Here is a 19,520-nt window from a genome sequence, read left to right on the forward strand (position 1 = left end):
TGACTGTTGAAAGATCAGCTAATATAAGGTGCTTCGGTTAGGGTGACTCAAACATTATTCATGTTTAAAAATAAATAAATGAATACAAATAGCAGGGGCATTAGACAAGATGAAGTGCATATTCTTCTGTCCATTGTAATAACTTGTTAGCATGAAAAAGAGTGTTTTGATGACCTAAACAGGATAAATACAACTTCATGGCAAGCCAACAACCATTAATAGGTTTTTGATAGATTATATATTTCACTTGTGGTTAAGCAGTCTCTTTCACAGCATCATTGCTTATATATTTCCTTTACATAGAGGTTCCCAGCATAGATCAGGGTTCTGTTGTACCATATATCATAAAAACAGGTGAGCAAAGTCAAGAACTTCAGTATTTTGTTTCTAGGCTGTGTTCTCATGGTCCTGACAACCCCAGTCTTGTGGTGAGTTTTCTCATGGAATTATAGAATTGTTTGGGATGGAAGGGACCTTAAAGATCATTTAGTTCCAACCCCCCTGCCATGAGCTGGGACACCTTCCACTAGACCAGGTTTGTCAAAGCCCCATCCAAACTGGCCTTCAACACTTCCAAGGATGGGGCATCTACAACTTCTCTGGGCAACCTGTTCCAATGCCTCACCATGCTTAAAGAATTCCTTCCTGATATCTCATCTAAACTACAGGTCCTTGTAAAAAGTCCCTTTCCAGCTCTCTTGTAACCTTCTTTAGGTACTGGAAGGTGCTATAAGGTCTCCCTGGAGCCTTCTCTTCTTCAGGCTGAACCACCCCCACTCTCTTGGCCTGTAATACTAATACTAGTTGAAACCTTTTTGAAGGGGAGAAGTCTGTTGGGGGGAAACTAATTGGTTTCCCTATTTGTTTGTGTGGGGTTAAGTGCATGGACCTGTTTCAGTCACATATTTAATGCTTCTTTGTGTATGTTAGACCATCAGGTAGTTCAGTGTGGGTGACTGAGCCAGGTTTATTGCACCATTTCAAATTATTATTTCCAGACTTTCAAAATTAACTATAAAGGGTTTCAACTCTTCAATCCAAAATCCATCAAATCTGTTTAATAATAGAAAAAAAGTAGCTAGACAGTACTTTTGTGCAGTTTTGCACCTTCTGTCTCGAATTAAAATATTTGGAGCTGTGGTGTCTGTTCTTTAATCCCCACCCCCACCAGTAATTTTGCTCATATGTTATCCATAAATCTTGTCTGTTTTAAATGTTCCAACTAATAGTTAGGCAAAACATTTAAGCATAATGATATGATTAACAGCGTCCATTTTTTGGCAGCCTGGATGCTGTTTTTCTTAAGCTAGCACTGCAGTTTATCCTGATTAGAGATATGAAGGAATTATTCTTCTTCTTGGAGGATTTTTTTGGTTTCGTTGTTGTTGGGGTTTTTTTGTTTGCTTGTTTTCGTAATACGAGGATTTAGGGGTTCTACATTCATTTTGCAGGAATATAGTGTGTGATTTGGCTGGATCTTTGAAGTGGTAATATTATAAATCTCCCAATCACCATTGCCCAATCTGTTTTAGCATTCATGTGCCTAATTTCTGTTTGTAATCTGATTACTGGCTTGAGCTGCTCCGGCTTGCAGCCTATTGCTATGCATTTACTGTACTCCCTGGGACGCGATAGCCTGACAGCTCCAGTCCTCTGCTATGAAAAATCTCTACACGATATTGCTAAGACAGGCCTAGGGCTGTGGCTGGTGGAGAATTAGCTGCTATTGTAGTTTCTCTTTGCCGAATCCTTTGTTTCTGCAACCATGTTCAGAAATCCTTGGATCTCCAGCTATTTGGGAAATGTTAAATACTCTGAGGAGCAAGGTAAGAGTTCCAAGTAGATAGAAGAAAATGCAGTTCATTTGTGTGTGTTTAATCTCTTGTATATATGTATGCATGTGTAAATATTGTTTGACTGGATCTTCTGCAGCTGCATTAGGTACTTTAGCAATCAGTATGCAGTTAGTCAAATAGGCTATTTCATTATTTCCTAAAGGGCACTTTTGAAAGATCCGATTAGATGGATCTTTTAATTAGCTTAGCATGCCACCGACTTAGGGCCTTTAAATATACTAAGTAACACTGGAAGGTTGCATCTACTTTTTCTTTTTGAATTCAGCATTTGAAATTTCTTATGTGTTAAATTATGGATAGTGGTTTTATCCGGTAGCTTGTACCTAAGAGGGAGGGGAACTAGACTGAACAAATGGTTAAACTTGTGAGCAAGTTTGATTTACACTTCAGTGAATATATTCTTAATTTTAAATGCAAATACTTAAAATTTCTTTAATGTGATTATGAACATGTTTAGAATTCTTCAGCAAAAGAAAGAACAAAATGCTGTTGCAAATATTTTCCTTCTGTGTATCAGGTGCTGTGAGGGTGGGTTTTTATCTTTAAATTAACCATTGAATAAGACTCTACTAAACTGATGTTTCTTTGTTGAGCATATTTATTGTCTTTTGATGCACAGTTGTTTTACTTTTCCTCCTGTGTTTGTATTTAAGACTTCTGTATTGTGGTAAGTTAGTTTTATTGGACTTTAATCCCCCCCACATGATGTTTAATTTGAACAGGAGGAAATACATAAAATATCAAAACTGTGTAACAGAATATAATTGCCTGCTAGTTTTTTCTGTGTTTAGGGTGTGGGGGAAAATTGGAGCTCATCCCTGTGAAATACAGCAAAGTTTTAAGATGTTTTTGAGGCACCATAAATGTGGTGTGTATGATGTTACTGAATGTGTTTAATGGGTAGCAAGAGCCAAACCGGCTTATGTGCCCCGTCTTAGCAGCCCTTCTCCCTCCCTGCTCCCAGGGAAGCAATGCAGGCTACTTTCTTCCTTTCTCATATTCCCTCCCCCGTTTTGGCTAGGGTAGGCAGAATTTCTCTGTGGTCTGCTTGTGGTTTTCATGGTGGACAGCTGTTTCAGTGCCAAAAATTCTAGGATGGGTTGTATCCTGTAGAACAGCTATAAATTTAAGATATGCCTGGTTCTGATTAGCTAAGCTGATACTGAGCTGGGCTTTGAAAGTTAGTGCATAGTCTTCTCAAAATCATGTAAATCTGGCCTTTTTTAGAGGATGCTTATGGCATGGAGTATTTTTTTTAATGTTGTAGTGTAAAATATAATGATTTATATACCATTCACACTGTTTTTCTTATAATACTCTGTTTTGGTTTAGCAAGATGTTTCTGTGTAATCTATGTGCTTTATTCTCCATTTAATGGAAAGAGAAAATTAATGTTAACAAAAACAGGAAAAAGTTGCCTATTAAAGTTGAAGAATGCTATTAGCAGAGCTGCTAGAAATCTGCAGTGACTTGTAGCAGATGCCTAAAAAATGCTTTTTTGCACAATTTAAGCTTCTTTATCAAGCTGTTGAAATTCTTTGTTACTTTTTTTTACCTTTTTTTAATCTTTATACCTGTAGAGATGGCAGAAAGAAGCGAAAGAGGATGAAAAGTTTTGAAAGACATAGACAAAATATACGTTCTCTAAATTAAGACCTATATTGTCAGCTATAAGTTGCATTATACCCTTTCTGCAAAAATAAGGGACATTCTACCCTGACTTTAAAACATTCTGCATAAGCAAAAAATTTTTGTTGCCAGTTAGATCTTCTTTGAAATAGTTAAATCTCAAGTGTGAGGCAGAGTTCAAGGGATGTATCTGCTTTTGAATTGTTCTAAAGTCCAGACTGTGTAATATTCAGGTCCGTCTTTGAAAAATGAAATGATTGCTGTATCAGTGACCAACTGTTTATTAATTTAAGGTCTTGAGGTAGTAGATTTAATACAGATGGGGACAGAAGGCAGTTTTCCATTGGGAGTAAGTTATTAGTAGCTTTATGTACTTTTCAACAGCAGTCACTGACCAGGTGCTCCCCTGCTTCCTGGCCAGCAGTTCTCTAAGGTCTCTTAATAGCATCCTTGTTGTTGGAGGTGGAGATGGTACTTGGAGCACTGGACCCCTTGCCACTGGTTATCATTTAGAACCTCTGGTGATGCACTTGATTGCAGAAATGAAAAAGCTAAATCTGGGAGAGAGTGGGGAGATTGCCCATTGCTTGTTGTGGTTCACAAAGGTTTGGGAACCTAAAGGCTTTGTAATACATACTTTTTGAAAATGGGGCTGCATCTGACAGTTTTGCTCTCAGTGTAAACACGTGTTCCTCTGTGAAAGTAAAGCTAAGGCTTTACTTCTAAGGCTTTTCAGAAAAAAGATGGGAGCTTCCAAACAGTAGACAGCAATTTGTCTGTCATGGATGGTGTAATACTGTTGCAACAGATCCTCAGCTGGACATCTCTGACTTCTGCAGTGAATATGCAGTTTTTATATGCTAGGCTGCAGCCAAAAAGGCTCTTTCTGCTTGCAACATTTCTCATTTGCAGAGTGCATCATAAACATGTCTACTGTCCATTTTATAAGCTGGGGAACTGAGTCAAGAAGTTAAAATGACCATCCCAGACTGCAGTACTACACCACAGATATTAAGAGTAGAACATGGCAGTTCCATGAAGCGTTGATATTTTTAGGATATCTACTGTCTGTACTCATTTTTACAAGGCTTGGGTTTATCACCATCTTGGACATGCCAGATTGAGCTGTTTGACTAGAGAAAAGGCCTCTGCACAGTCTTTTACAGTGGATAGGCTATGTTTGGAGGCTACAACCTAGTTTACCAGAAGTTCCCCATTTATTCCAGCATCTTCACAATGTTGTGTTTTTTCTTCTATTTTGCAGATTTTGCCAAGGGAAACTCAGTCAGATTTAAACCTTCACGATTGCTCCTACGGAAGAGAGCGTTAAGGTGAGGTGGAGTTCGTCTTGCCCAGTGAAGATCACTGGTTGCAGTAACTTATAGTCATTGCTTGAATCTGCATTTACTCTTTTGTCAGGAAAAGTGATTACTGTCCTCTCACAGGACCAAGCTCTGGCACAGAGCAGATGCTCTGAACGAGTATTGAAAAGACCAACTGTCTCCTAAGTAATGTTAAAATCTATAGCTGGAATTGTGCAGGGAAAAGTCCCACTCTGCACTGGGCCTCCTGCCACTGCAGTGCACATTTTTCCTTGTGTGGCATGGACACAATACAGATCAGTGAACCAGCTTGGAGTACTTACCTGTCTGTAAAAGAAGGTGGCTGAAGTGGATGAATTAATTATACATCCTTGCAGGGAGCTTTGTCAGCAATCTAGGGGAGAGAGATGAGGCGGGACACTGCAGGGATGAATGGACAGGTGGTGTTGCTGCTTCCTTGCAGGGCTCTGCTGCCTTGTGCCTGCATTCTTAGGACGTGGTTCCACGAGCCTGAATAAGGGGATACAGCTACGCAAGATGGCAAATCATGTTCCCTCTCTCTTCCCATCCTTGCTCCAACTGTTTTTGGTGTCCACATTTGTGCTTACTGGACTCATTCATAATGGCACAGAGAAGAGATCAGGGAGTTGGGAACTGACTCTTGCCCCAGCAACCAGCCTGTTGTTGGCTCAGCTGCACAGGAATCCGCCAGCACACAGGCTCACTTTGCAAACTTCTTTTCAGTCAAGGCACACCACCTGGAGCACACCTGATTCCCTGTCATGTTGTTTCTTATGTGCTGTAGAGAGATGGAGAGAATAGGTGTACAAGACACACTGTGTTATGAAAGCAGGTAGGGGAAAGTAGAAATGAATAGCGGAGGAGGATATGACTTTAGAATGGACCTTTTACTTAAGGGTCCAGGGAAGAAAATTCTCCTGGAGGTAGGGAAAGAGGAGTGAACACCAAGAACCTAGCTGGCAGGTATACAAGTGGATTTTGTATTTCAATCATAAAATCTCAGTATATCCTGTAGCTTTAAATGGGATGGCAGGTCAGTGTTACCAAGTGGCATTTGGATCAAACTTCTGGTTGCTTTTGGGCATGTAACTAGGTTAGTGGGGCAGCTATTTAGAAACTGTATGCTGCTGCAGCAGCAGCAGATGAAGTTTGCAGCCTGGAATCCCTGATGTATAGAATACCACCCACACTTACTTTGGAAGTTGGCAGATCAGTATAACTACTGAGTATAACTACTGTCAAGTACTCTACTAATGCTACATTATACATTGTTTTTTAAGAAAAACGATTGAGATTGTGAAATATTGTTGCCTGTGTTTTAAGAGGAATCATCTGAATTCCTGAACACTGGAGAGTATAATGAGTTTGTTGGGAACCTGAGGCCAAACCACACACAAATCCTGTGTGAAACAAACTGGTGGGACCTCTTGCTGTTGATTGCATTTCATGAACCATGGTCACAGGCTATGTTTCAGGCAAGGAAAGGATGAGAAGTTCCTCTTTCAATTCCAGATTTAACAGGGACTTTAAGAAAGAATTCTTGCAAATTTCTAATTTATTTTTTTTCATTTAGAGAACATCTCGTATGCCTTAATTATTTTAATAATGAATGTGCAGAGCCTAGCTGGTAAGTGTGGAAATTCATGGTACTGAACATATCTGTTCAGAATCTGCACCTAAATTTATAACATGACTAGATGTAGTTGTGATATTTCTAGAAGAGAGTTGTGGATGAGTTTGAAGGTACAATATATCTGGCAATTCAAGTCTGACTATCTGACTCTACTTAAGCAACTGAATTGATGCAACTCCTTCTTCAGCAGAGCAACTAATAAAGCAGGGGGACACATGGATATATCTCTTTGAGAAAAAAGGGAAAAAGGGAAGTCTTGGTGTGGAATTACTTATGAGTTTATTTTTTTAAAAATACTTATGAGTAGTGTCCTGTAATTTTATTTTTGGGGTTTTTTTGTTTCTGGTTTTTTGTTGGTTTTTTTTTACTATTTGGAATTACTTTAACATCGTTCCAACTTAATTTGGATTCCTAATGAATGTTCTTATTGAATACTGTGACATGTCCTAAATATGCCTACTTTCATTTTTAGAACTAATTTGATATATGAGTCTATAAATACCCGATTGTTTGGCTTGACTCTGTCATCTTCAGAGCAGTGCTCTGTCTCTGAATCCTCTGTGCATGTGAAAGCAATGTTATTATATATTGGATTAAAACATTTTGGTTTTTTCATGTGCAAATACTTAAACCAAGCAATGCTACCTGCAACTTAGCTAGAGAGAGGAAAAAAAGCCTCTGAAGAGATAAAACTCCTCAATTGTGGATTAAATAGTATATGAAAATTGTTAATCCTTTAAAAAATAAACAAGTAAATAGATGCTGACAGTCTGTCCGGAGGGAAATGGAAAATGAGGGCATAGGGAAAACTATGAAGGGACTTTCACTAAGCAAATAACCTGTGATGCTGCGTAGCCCAGTGAGGGTTAAACTTAGGAAGTTTGTAGTTATTTAAAGAATTTTAGTGAAATCTGCCAGTGAGCAAAGGTTGCAAACCACCCTCTGTACAAAGGAGGAGGGAGCTCACATACAGGAAGAACTGGATGACCTTGAGGAGTAATAGAAAAAGGATGTAATGTAATAACACTAAGTGCACAGTTGTGCATTGGGGGCCGATAAATTTTTCTGTCACTTGCAACTGATGAAAGCAAAGCCTTGGCATATTAGTTTCTGACACAGGATTGAGCAGCCAATATAGTGTAGATATAAAAAGGCAAATGTGTTGTAGATCCCAGCATTCAACTAACTAGTCATATAATAATGCTTTCTCTTCTAAAATTCCTATTTTTGTAAGATACTGCTAAGACCCAGGTCTGGAATCAAGACTATCCAATTCTGGTCATGATATGCAGAAAAAGATGACTTAAAACTAGAATAAGCGGAGAACGTTTTTACAGATAATCAATGAAACTGAGAACCTGATTTGAGGAAGCTAAGTACATATGGGTAACTTCTGTTACAAAAAATAAGGAAGGTAAATAACAACACTGGCATGAGAATGAATGGATGGAAACCCAGTAAAAGACATTTAGACTGAGTTTTGATTATCTCTGGCTTCAGAGTCCCTGGAACTCCCTGGAGTGAACCTAACTAGTTTATAGTACTTAAGGATTGTTGAGGAATCCACAAGCAATCCAATAATCCTGTTCTTTTTAGAACCAGCAGGCTAGTGCCAGTCTTGATTCTGTATGATTTTACCCTTGGAAATTCATGTAGGAATGAGACATAGTGGTCAGTGTTAGTGCATAATTAATTTAAACAAGGCTTTTGCTGTATGAGTGAATGCTTTTCTGTACAGAGTCCCATGTTTATGGAAACTTAAGGTGCTGCACTGTCACAAGCATTATGGAAGCAAGTGGAGATGCTGCTAAATACAGCACAGATATTCAAAAGTCATGAGCTGGGTCCCTCAACCCTTTTGTCTTAAGTAATCAAATTGATTTGACAAAATAAATTTGGGGGTGGTTTATAGCCTTAGGCCAATATTATTTTCATTTTTCAAACTCATGCTCAGCCAAAAGGAGTAGAAACTGCTTTCAAGAGGGAACTGGGAATCTCTCCACCCAGCATTCTCCAGAAGCTGTGTCTGTAAGAAAATAACATATTGTGAAACTAGTAAGAATCGTGAGTATTGGCAGTGTGGGGTTAGGCATATACAAACATGCTGTTAACTGTCTGAGTCTCTGCCCAGTGTCAGATGACACATGCACCCATTTTCTTGTGGCTGCTTTGTGCTGGTTTTTTACTGTATTTTGGGTTTTGTTTAGTTCAATTACAGTGTTTTTGCCTGGTAAGGAGACAGTTTTCTCTAACGGACAGCTTATTGCAGCTCTTCATCTTTTATTTGCAATTTTCTGTAGTGACTAACATTGCTTTTCTTGGCAGTACCTGGAATAATTTCTATAAGTGCAGTTGTTGGACACAATTTGCAGCAGGTGGCAGGGTGCCTGGATGTGACATAACCCAGTTTCTTCATTGTCATTTCAAGGGTCTTATTCTCTACTCAATGTTCTACAAAGGAATATTATTTATAATCGATAAACATGCAAATACTTATAGGAGTTCATGAAAAATGTTACTAGTCATTATATGTTAAAACTCTAACCAATGAGAAATATTCTTTTGGAATAATGAGTACAGAATTCTTTTTTTTTGCTATTTTTTTTCTTTTCTAACCAAATAACTATGGGGGAAAAGTGCCATTTAAAATCTGTCCTAGGAAGGATTTTCTAACAGTAAGACTGCATAGTTTTTCTTATCCGAATGACGGTAAATCATATGGCACATCACTACCATGGCAAAATGAAGAGCCTAGGATCCACTGTGAGGATTTTTATCTGTTACATCTGTCTACCCAATTTACTAAACATTTTAAGACCATATAAGTTTTCTTATACCCAGTTGAGATAGCTTAGAAGTCATAATGCCAGAATACAGCAGTTTGCTCTCTATTTTTAATGATCAGAGAAAAAAATCTTGCTTACAAGGAGGAACACTTCCTCCCAAAAAATCTCTATAGACAGTTAGTATCTACTTTAGACCATTATGACACCTACATTTTACAGTTAAAATGTGTATATTTAATGGACATATTTAAAGAAATATTTTGTTTCACCTAAGTGAACATTTTTCTTGTTTTGAAAATACATAGTATAAAATTAAATTACCTGACTGATGCTCATATTAATGTATTATAAACCATGTAAAATCCAGAGAACAGTGCAGTAACAATAGGGCAGTCATGCAGAAGGCTGCTAGGTGGAGTGTACATACAGTACTGCATTTGATGACATATGTTTTAATATTTATGGAGAACCATTTGATACAGATTATTTCAAATGTAATTGCTTAGTATAGCATTTTGAAGGCAGTCTCCAGTCAGTAATTTAATGCAAAAATGTGTCACAGTCAGTTCCAAACAAGTTTCAAATTATGTTAGGTTTGGCTTTCTGATTTTCTTTGGGTTATTTCTTAGCTCATTCCTATGGAAAATATTTTCTTGCGTATCTGTGTTAGACTATCTTGCAGTAAATTGATTACATCTTGGCTTTACTTCATTTGTAGCAGAAATATCCACAGTTCTGTAAAACAGATGTTGCTTTCAGTTTTCAGAAGGAGTTCTCATTTGAAGATAAAGAAGAACTTGCAAACAGCGCAAAAGATATTGATGCTAATCTCTTAGCAGTACTTCCGAAAGGTAAGTAAAGGAGATGCATTACTAACACAAGTGGTAATTTAACAGCATGTGAAGTTTAGTTTATGCAAGTACAAGGCACAGTTAAAATTACTTAGGCACAAATGTTTTGTAGATGAATTTTCTTTTTCATGTGAAGTATGCATAAGGGGTGAAGCCAGGGATGAACAACAGTGCTCTTTTATAAGGCCTTGCTATATCCCTGCTTCATAAAGTTCAGCTTTGTTTACCTAGTTTTCAATAGGTTAAGAAGTAGTTGAAATTCAAAACTTCAGAGAGGCTTCTTTGTACAGTTAGATTAATCCTGAAATCAAAATATTAACTTGACTTGTAGTCATAGCTCTTTCCAGTCCCCTTGGTTGGTAGAATTACTGTGCTTGCATGACCAACTGACTACATTGAGTTTTTGTCTTACGTGCTAAAGGAGCTGCAGTAAGTACAGGCTTTGGTTTGGGTTTCTTTGTTCTTAAACTTCTGTCTTAGTCTGAATAACTTCTGAAGAAAACAGCAGTTCCATATTTATCATTTGACACAGTTGAGGTAGAAGCGAGAGTTAATTCTCTTGAATTATTTAGAGAAAATCACAGTATGCTTGAGTTTATATTCTGTAGCAAATGTTTTTGAAAGATTTCTGAGTTCTATAAGAAATATTTCACCTTAATTTAAGGACTTTTTAAAACATTTTTATGAGGTGCACTCCAAATGTATTTGTTGGTTTTTATTCTGGGACGAGACATGGAACAATACTGCTTTTCCTGATTACTGGTGTTCTAAGGTAAATTTTGTTTAGAAGATCTACGCTTACCAGAATTAAGATGCCTCTTGGCAGTCTACCTTGGAGGGTATTCTACCATAGCAACCCGCTCAATAAAAATAAAATAAAGCCTCAAGTTTGGGGCTGTTTCTGAACTGTGGCTGTTCTTCCTCTTGCCCTTAAGTGACCACTGGTGCTTACAAATTGTGTTGCCATGAATTAATCTAGATAAGGAGCTTTTACTGTGAAATTAATTATTTTAAGCTTCTTAATCTTTTCCTGTGTGCTGAATCAGATCTTTGTGCTACTTTTTAGATAGAAGTGTTGTTACTGTTCTAACACTGCCGTGGTGTAGTTTCTGATGGTCACATGGAAAATACATCCCATGAACAGATGGAAATTGGTACCAATCTATTCAAATTGCAAATTAAAAAGGAGAAACCTGGTCACCTAAGTTTACCAGGGTCAACCAGTATCCTTGGGAGTGAAATGTCTCCAACTGGCTTTCATGTTTTGAAGTAAAATATTTTATTAATCAAAAAGGAATTACTAGAGTAGAAAAATTCCTGCATTTAATCTTTTTTGGGGGAAGGAGGGGTTTGCTTCTTTTTCCTCACCTCATGAAAAGAAGAATAGTGCTGCAACTGCTTTTACAGAAAAACTCTGCAGATGTTGGCCAACTAAGCTGAAATTACTGTCTGTAATCCCAAGTGTGGAAAAAGTGTAAGGCAGAATAGAGTAGTCCCATGCTATTTTTGTCCTATGTTGTTTGGGAAGGTGTTGGAGAGATTCTTCATGGGACCAGTGCTCTTTTTAGGAGTGCAAAGTGGTAGTAGAATCTCTGGAACTTCAGCTAACATGTAGCCAAGAGGGTGTTGAGCTAATGCTTCTGGGAGTTCTTTGGATGTTAAGCATTTCTTGTATGTAGACAACTTATGGTCATGTTTCCTTTTCGGGGGGTGGGGGGAAAGGGAAGAAGACTTTTGCTGTGATATGAAGCTATGCTTTAGAACTTTACTAAAGTTGTGTAAAAGATCTGTTCTTTGATGATGGTTTTAATGACTGTATAAATTGGTGGCTACGGAAGAAAAATTATTATGATTTGGATGGAATGTCATTTTAGTAACTGTGAGCTTTAGAGGCCTATGTCTGAAGTGACAGAATAATTATGGGTTTTGTTTTGACCTTTTTATGTGTGTATAGCCAACAGATAGAACAGAAAAACTCCAATAGCTAGAGGAGCATACTTAAACAGACATAGATTTGGGGAGGTTAGAGCAAAGTATTTATGAGAAATCATTTCCTTTGGTGTGAATCTGAAATGAAGGCTGGTTTCATAGGGGTAAGTTCTTTGTTCATTACAGTTCCACTGCTAGCACAGCTTGAGTAGGCAGAGCAACAGTGGAAACTGCCCGTGCATTGAGAGAAAAGTCTGTGAAAACACAGTGTAAGGGCTCATCTTTGCTTTGGTGTTGGTTCAGAATGCAAATTTTGCATTGCCCAAGTCCAGTTTCTATCCATGTCCAGAGATGTATGCTTGGAATTTACTGACTTTCAGTGGCTATCTTGCACTGTCAACTTGGTCAGTAGCATAGGCATAGACTTCAATCTGCTTTGCTGCAGATGCTGAACTGAGGCATGGAAGAGGTGTCCCCTGGGTTAGCTCAGGATGCCCTATTAGCACTGTTAAGTAGCTGCATCCTGAGCTACTCTGCATCAAATGTGTACGTTAGATTTTTTCATGGTTTGATCACAATCTGAGCTAACCTGGCTTCAGAAATTAGGTTGACTAGCTAAAGTTTGCTTTCTGTAAAAATACAGACTAAAGGAGTTGTTTTTGAGAGTAGTCATGTTCTTTTCTTTTCTCTGTTCATTGCACATTCTCAACTGAGGCACTCATCTGTAGCCTCAGACATTGTGTTCATATCTCATTCATTTGCATCTTTGAGTCATGATCAGAATATGTTCATTCTTGCTGATCCAAGACATTTTATCTGTAGTCCTAGTGGCTTTTCAGCACATAAGGCTGATATGACATCCAATGTCAGTTGTATCTGTGAGGTATGAGCACTGGTATTAACTACAGCAGACTTCCTGGATGTGTCAGCTGAGCTGAAGCCCTGACCTAGCTATGCCTGTATGTTCTTGCAGTACAGGGAAGGGAGAGAAGGGAAGGTGCATCTGACCTTTAAAAGGGTGGTGCTTCAATCATGTTTATCTTGTAAGTATCTAGAGCAATGAACTCTGGTAGCAAAGATTTACTTCTGCAGTAGAGCAATGTCTGCTAGACAGTCCTGACTCATCAGGCGTTTCTGATGGCAATCTCTGGCCAATTTAGCAGACTGTAGATTTTAGCTTGCTTTGACTTTTTATCCCTGGGTCAACGTGGTTAGAACCCCGGAGGTGCATTGCATCAGAATAGGTGCACAGAGCTTTTAGAACTACATGTTTGCCAAGGCAGTGATTCCAGGGGGTGGATGTATGTGCACGTTTGTGTGTTCGGCACACACATACTCATCCCCGTCCACTGCATCCTTTGACAACCGGGATGGTTTCTCTTCCTGGTGGTAAGAAGTCACACCACACTTGTTTACATAGCACTTACTGCTCCAGTGTGGTTTCCATACATGTCTGTATATAGGGATTACTTCATCTATCATGCCTCCTCTTGGTTCACTACTGTTTGAACTGTGGCAGCTGTCTAGTAGCACGTAACAGCGGCAAAAAGTTCAGGGGAAGTGAAGAAAAGTATGTCCAATTTAAACTACAAGGGAAAATTAGCAAAGTGGAAGTTAATTATCAATGCAGGAATATCATGACACTGTAATTTTCACTCTAGCAATGAGTCATCTGGATTCTTGGGATTTGTTCAATATAGGGGAGTGGAGGAAAGTAAGAAATAGGGGGGACATTGTTTCTCTTTAAACATAGTTAGTCCCTGACTTTGTAGACAAGGAAAGCAGTAATTCCATACTACCTGATTTTGAAACAGGTTACTATGGTATGTGAGCTTGATCTTGGCTAACCAAAATGCAACTTGTCCAGTATATGCTACGTCTTGAAAACTGCTAGGATAGAATAGCAGATTCGAGTCTGCTTGGAAAAACCTGGAGGTGGTGATCACACCTGTGTGTCTAATGCACTTTTGACAACACAAGCTTAATAAACTAGGAAAACAAGAGGAAAATGCTCATTTCCTGAAGAAAGCTATTTCAAAACTCTGAACTTTATTTGACTGTTCCTTCTTATTCTAAAGCATTTTAGCAAGTTTCTGAAACCTAGTAGCTTATAAACTACATAATCTTTTGTTGTCTCAGTTTCAGAATTAAGAAAACTGTTTGAACCAAACAACCGAGATTTTTTGGAAATGAAAAGGTAAAAAAGTCTTTGGCCTGTAAAACAAAACACGCAACTTGTTTTGTAACCTCCTCTTAGAAACTGTCCCTTCAAATTTTCAAGATGCCTGTTTTCACATTTTTCACGTATTTTTCAGAAAAGAGAGAATAGCTAGACGCTTAGAGGGAATTGAAAATGATACACAACCTATGCTTCTACAAAACTGCCCAGGTTCAGTCACACACCGTTTACTAGAGGAAGATACACCAAGATATATGCGTGCGACTGATCCATACAGTCCCCACTTAGGTAAGCAGCATATTGCAATCAGTCTTGCATTGCTGAATTACTTCATGTTTACTGCCCTATCAGTTGTGCAGTCCAGTCCGTGGAAAAGAGTTCTACAGAAGAGCTGTGTCAGGGTGGGGTTTTTTTTGACTTGCCTTGTAAGTCTCCAGTTGTCTTATTTGAAAAAAGTTGATTATCCTTATTGTTTTAAAACAACAATGTGCTATGAGAACTATTAATTATTAAAGAGTTACTTCTTAAAGAAGTATTACTAATACACATTTCTTAATCATTTGTATGTGCTTTTGGAGACTAAAGTGCAAAAATATAATGTGTCTGTGCAGTCATTTTGATTTGTAAGAAAAGGGGAAGCTTTTAGTTCACTTGATTTGAGTGATGGGTGGGATACTTGGAGTTTTGGGATGGACTTGCTCATATATGTTGTACTTTTGACAGGAAGATCAAATGAAGAGGAGGAAACTTCAGATTCTTCTGTAGAGAAACAACCCAGATCATCCAGATACCGATCAGAAATCACAGGAGGTAATACAGAGCCCTTGTATAGTACAGGAAACATGGATGTCCAGGAACTAGAGTCAAAAGCAGAGAGAATAGCTAGGTACAAGGCAGAGAGGCGACGCCAGCTGGCAGAAAAGTATGGATTATCTCTTGATTCTGATTTGGATTCTGACTACTCATCCAGATATACGCGAGCAAGGAAAGATCCTGACAGTGGGGAAAGAAAGGGAGTGAAAAGTGAAAGGCAAGATGATGAAAACAAGGACTATACCACCCTTTATTTGTCCAGGACTGAGACAAAGGGGTCAAAGAGTGTGATTTCTGATTCCAAAGAGTACTCTAGCCGTGAAGACAAAGATGACCTCTCAAATGAAAAGAGTGCTAGAAAAGCAGATGATGACAGTGCCATTAGACAGGCTTCTGACCCTTCAGCAAACTTGGATAGTTCTGTCTCCCTTTCACTTTCTGGACGAGAATCTTCCTCCTATAACGAAGTGCCAATATCACCAAAGCAAACCCCCAGAGAGTCCCTTTCTTCACCAAAGCGGGCAGCCTCACCCATCCACTTGCAGAATGACCAGCCCTTGCACAGTAACACCAGACAAAGGTAAGTATTATTTTTATTTTGTTTGTTTTACAGTGAATTCCTTCATCTTAATCACCTTCTGCAGCAAGGTCTACAGTACTCATGAGAATGTATATATTACCCTTGAAGAATGTATTTAGTGGCTTTGGATTGATTGGCTGTATTGACTCACAGTGTGCTTCTGATGCAAGGAAGTGGATATATATTTCTCTGATTAGCTATGTCCTTGGTTTCACTTTTCCTTTGTAGAATTTTTGCTAAAATTAGGCCCTCTGGGGGAAGCAGTGGAATAACTGATGTTTAAGATATTTACACAAATTAGAAATTGAAGGAGTTATGTGGTTCTAAATCTGATTTTGGTTTTTTTTTTAATAACCTATTATAGCAAGCCTTTTAACTTTTTTTCATCTATATCCTGTGATTGTTTGGGTGGGGGCTTCCAAGTAAAAGTAAGATGTTTCTCAGTGAAGATTTTAATATCTTCATGATGGGTCCTGCCAAAATAAACAGTTATCAGAGTCAAAAGCTGAACAGTGTCTTAGGTCAGTTGAAATAATAGTTGATTTGTTTTCATGATGTGAAAGTGTGAAAACCTTTTTTGAACTGTGATAGTCATTCTTTCAGATAATGTCAAGCATACATGTGCATGAAGGGGCAGAGGGGAAAGTTAAAATTCCATGATGAATTGCTTCATATTTGACAAATTTACTACAGTAATAGGGTAACCAGATATTTCCAGAGGGAAAAAAATTATTTTTCATTAATTTCACATTATAATTTCACAGTGTATTGCGAAAACGCTGTCAAATTCTTATGGTGACTGAAAACAATGCGTGAATAAGAACTTTTAAAAAGTATGATTTTCTCTATGTGTGATTCTTTAATTTCTAGTTAGGTGGATGGATAGAAAATAAAAACCATAAAAGTTTAAGTTAAAATGTTGCAATTAAAAATGATGTAAATTACAATGAGAACTTAATTGTAAACACAATCCCCAGGTGTGAGAAATCAGGAAAAGAAGGCAAGAGACCAGCATGAATGAATTGATTTTAAAGGGCAGGAAGCAAATGCAGGCAGTTGAAGCAGGGACAGGTATTATGGGAAGAGTATAGGGACACTGCCCCGTTGGGTAAGGTTGGGCTTAGGAAGGCCAAGGCAAAGCTGAAGCTGAACTTGGCAAGGATGCAAAGAATAAAAAGAAGGACTTCTACAGGTATGTTAGCCAGAAAAGGAAGGTCAAAGAAAGCAAGACTGGCAGACTGGTAATAATGGATGAGCAGAAGGCTGAGGTACTCAACTATTTTGCCTCAGTCTCCAATGGCAACGTCTCTTCCCACACTGAGCTCAGTGGTGCAGTTGACACTCCCAAAGGAAGGGATATCATCCAGAGGGATATGGACAAGCTCAAGAAGTGGGCCCATGAAAACCTCATAAGGGATTCAGTAAAGCCAAGTGCAAGGTCTTGCACCTGGGCCAGGCAAGCCACAGTTCCAAAGTCAGTCTGTGGAATAAAAGGATTGAGAGCAGCCCTGACATGAAAAGCTTTGCAGAACTGGTGGATGAAAAGCTGGACATGAACTGGCAATGTTCACTTGCAGCCCAGAAAGCCAACCCTGTCCTGGGCTGCAAAAAAGGTGTGGCCAGCAGGTCGAGGGAGGTGATTCTGCCCTCCTACTCCACTCTCATGAGATCCCACCTGGAGTACTGCATCCAGCTCTGTAGTCCTCAGCACAAGAAAGACATGGACCTGTTGGAGTGAGTCCAGAGGAGGACCACAAAAATCCTCAGAGGGATGGAGCACCCCTACTATGAGGAAAGGCTTGAGAGAGTTGGGGTTGTTCAGCCTGGACAAGAGCAAGCTCCTGGGAGACCTTATTGCAGCGTTTCAGTGCTTAACAGGGTCTTATAAGAAAGATGGAGACAGACTTTTTAACAGGTCCTGTTGCAACAGGACAGGGGGGAATGGTTTTAAACTAAGAAAGGGTATATTGAGACTAGATTTAAGAAAGAATTTTTTTACAAGAAGGATGAAAAAACACTGACACAGACTGTCCAGAGAGGAGGTAGACACCCTATCCCTGAAAACATTCAAGGTGATGTTTGATGAGACTCTGAGTAATGTGGACTAAATGACCTTTAAAGGTCCTGTCCAACCCAGACTATTCTGTGAATAAGTAATAACTTAGTACAAATTGCTGACTCCATTATCTCTAATTTCAGATTCTTTCTGGGATGAGGCTTTGGTCAGTATTTGCATAAAACAAGTTTCCCATAATTACTGTCATTTTTATCTTTTGAAGAAAATCATCTGCACCCGTCAAGATATGGTGTAGCACTTACAGCAGCCAGGAGCTTAAACCTAGGATTGGTCCCTTGTTTGGACACACATATAGGCAATAGGTGGTATTTTAAAGGTTGAGTTGCCAAGAGTTTGTTCTTTAATACCCCTGACATTTCCAGTGCCAGTGTGTACACACTGGTGTGTTATTGAGATGTAACAATAACCTCTTGGAAACTCTTGTCCCTGTTTCTGTATGGTAAAGAAGTCATCATCTGTTTCCATGCAGTCCATTTGAAGTTACTGTATGGTGCTGTTCTATAAGGCTATTTGCACAAGGGCTAACTCCAGTTTTTCAGGAGCCTGCTGTTCTGAAGTCAGTTCCATATTATATAGGCTGCAATTTTTTTTTTTTGTTAAATTTAAATTTCTTGAGTTCAAATTGGAAAACAAATGCAGCTTGCTTTAGAATACATCTGAAGGCTTTGTGCCTTCAGTCCTAAGAAGATTTAATAATTAATCCTGTTACCCATCACTGAGAAGACAACAAAGTGCTGAGAAGGTATCATTTGACATTGCCTGCATTTGGCTGCTGAAATGGCTGATTAAATTCAAAATGTGGCTTGCGTTCCTCTGACTGCACTCTTCAAAGGATGAATGATCAAGTACAAATAATTGCTGCTTGGGCCATGCCCACTATAAAAATGTGCCAAAGTACACATTAAGAGAGGAGAAGGAAGTTCCCTTGCTTCAGAGCAATTACAGGTGCTGGGGCAGCTTCTGTGAAATGGTTTTATCTTCGATTTGGTCAGTTCCATTAGGGATTGAAAAATATTTGGAAAAACAAAAGATGTTTCAACACTTGGTGTTTGTCTTTGTTCTAAGATTGATTTGGATACAGTGACAACTGTAGGTGAGTTCTCAAATTTAAACTTATTTGCAGCAAATACACTGTTATCTTAAGAACAGTTGTTGATTTGACCTTTTTCAGTTATTTTTCTTTAAAGACCAACTAACAAAAATTGAAGTAGATTATCTGGAGCTTGATTTGGGATTTTAATCCCAAATGGCTCTACTGCAATGAGAAAAGTTCTTTCAGATGTACCTCCAGGTAATGGAAAGCATCCTGGACTCTTGTCACCCTAAGGGAATGAGTTTGTAAACGTTAATGTGGCAGGACAGCCTCTACTTGCAAGGTTAAAAGTATTTGATGTGATCAACTATTTCTGAGGAATTTTAGGTGAAGGTGGGCATTAGGAAAGTATTTGAGAAACTGTATATAGGAAGTCTGTGAGCACCCTTTCCTGCAGAGCTTTTTGAGGTTTGTAGTGTTCTTGTTTCTTTTTATGCTTTCAATGCCAGAACGGAAACTGAATAAAGTCAGGATTAAATTAGGGGTCACTTTGTTTCTTAAGCTTTTCCTTTCCCAAGTCACCTAGTGATGCAGCGTGTTTTACTTTACCTGAAGCTTTTGTGAGCAGGATTACAAGAGGAGAGAGGAGTTCCAGATGCTCCCAAGAATTTCTTAGGAAGTATGATGTAGCCATCTGAATTTTTAGCTTCATTGAATTCCTGTTACTACTTTGTTTTGGATGCAGCAGTCTTTACCACTTTAACCACAAATTAAATTAATGGTTTTAACAACTTTTTCAGATGTCTTTGCA

The 19,520-nt window shown here is 38.5% G+C and overlaps 1 protein-coding gene across 10 annotated transcripts in view; it reads left to right on the forward strand.

Annotated features, from left to right (window-relative positions):
• Positions 1–19,520, forward strand: part of SVIL (supervillin) — a 104,565-nt gene that overhangs the window by 32,694 nt on the left and 52,351 nt on the right. For 4 of the 10 annotated variants that reach the window (XM_032706188.1, XM_032706214.1, XM_032706172.1 and 1 more), the window contains exons 2-6: positions 4,750–4,816; positions 10,007–10,098; positions 14,167–14,224; positions 14,343–14,494; positions 14,930–15,599. In XM_032706188.1, coding sequence (XP_032562079.1) covers positions 4,750–4,816; positions 10,007–10,098; positions 14,167–14,224; positions 14,343–14,494; positions 14,930–15,599 — 1,039 coding nt within the window. Of the gene's footprint in view, positions 1–1,707; positions 1,827–4,749; positions 4,817–10,006; positions 10,099–14,166; positions 14,225–14,342; positions 14,495–14,929; positions 15,600–19,520 lie in introns of those variants that run through there. The other 6 variants (XM_032706165.1, XM_032706231.1, XM_032706203.1 and 3 more) reach the window with 4 other exon arrangements.

This window comes from Chiroxiphia lanceolata, chromosome 1 (genome assembly GCF_009829145.1).
Source record: "Chiroxiphia lanceolata isolate bChiLan1 chromosome 1, bChiLan1.pri, whole genome shotgun sequence".
NCBI lineage: Eukaryota > Metazoa > Chordata > Aves > Passeriformes > Pipridae > Chiroxiphia > Chiroxiphia lanceolata.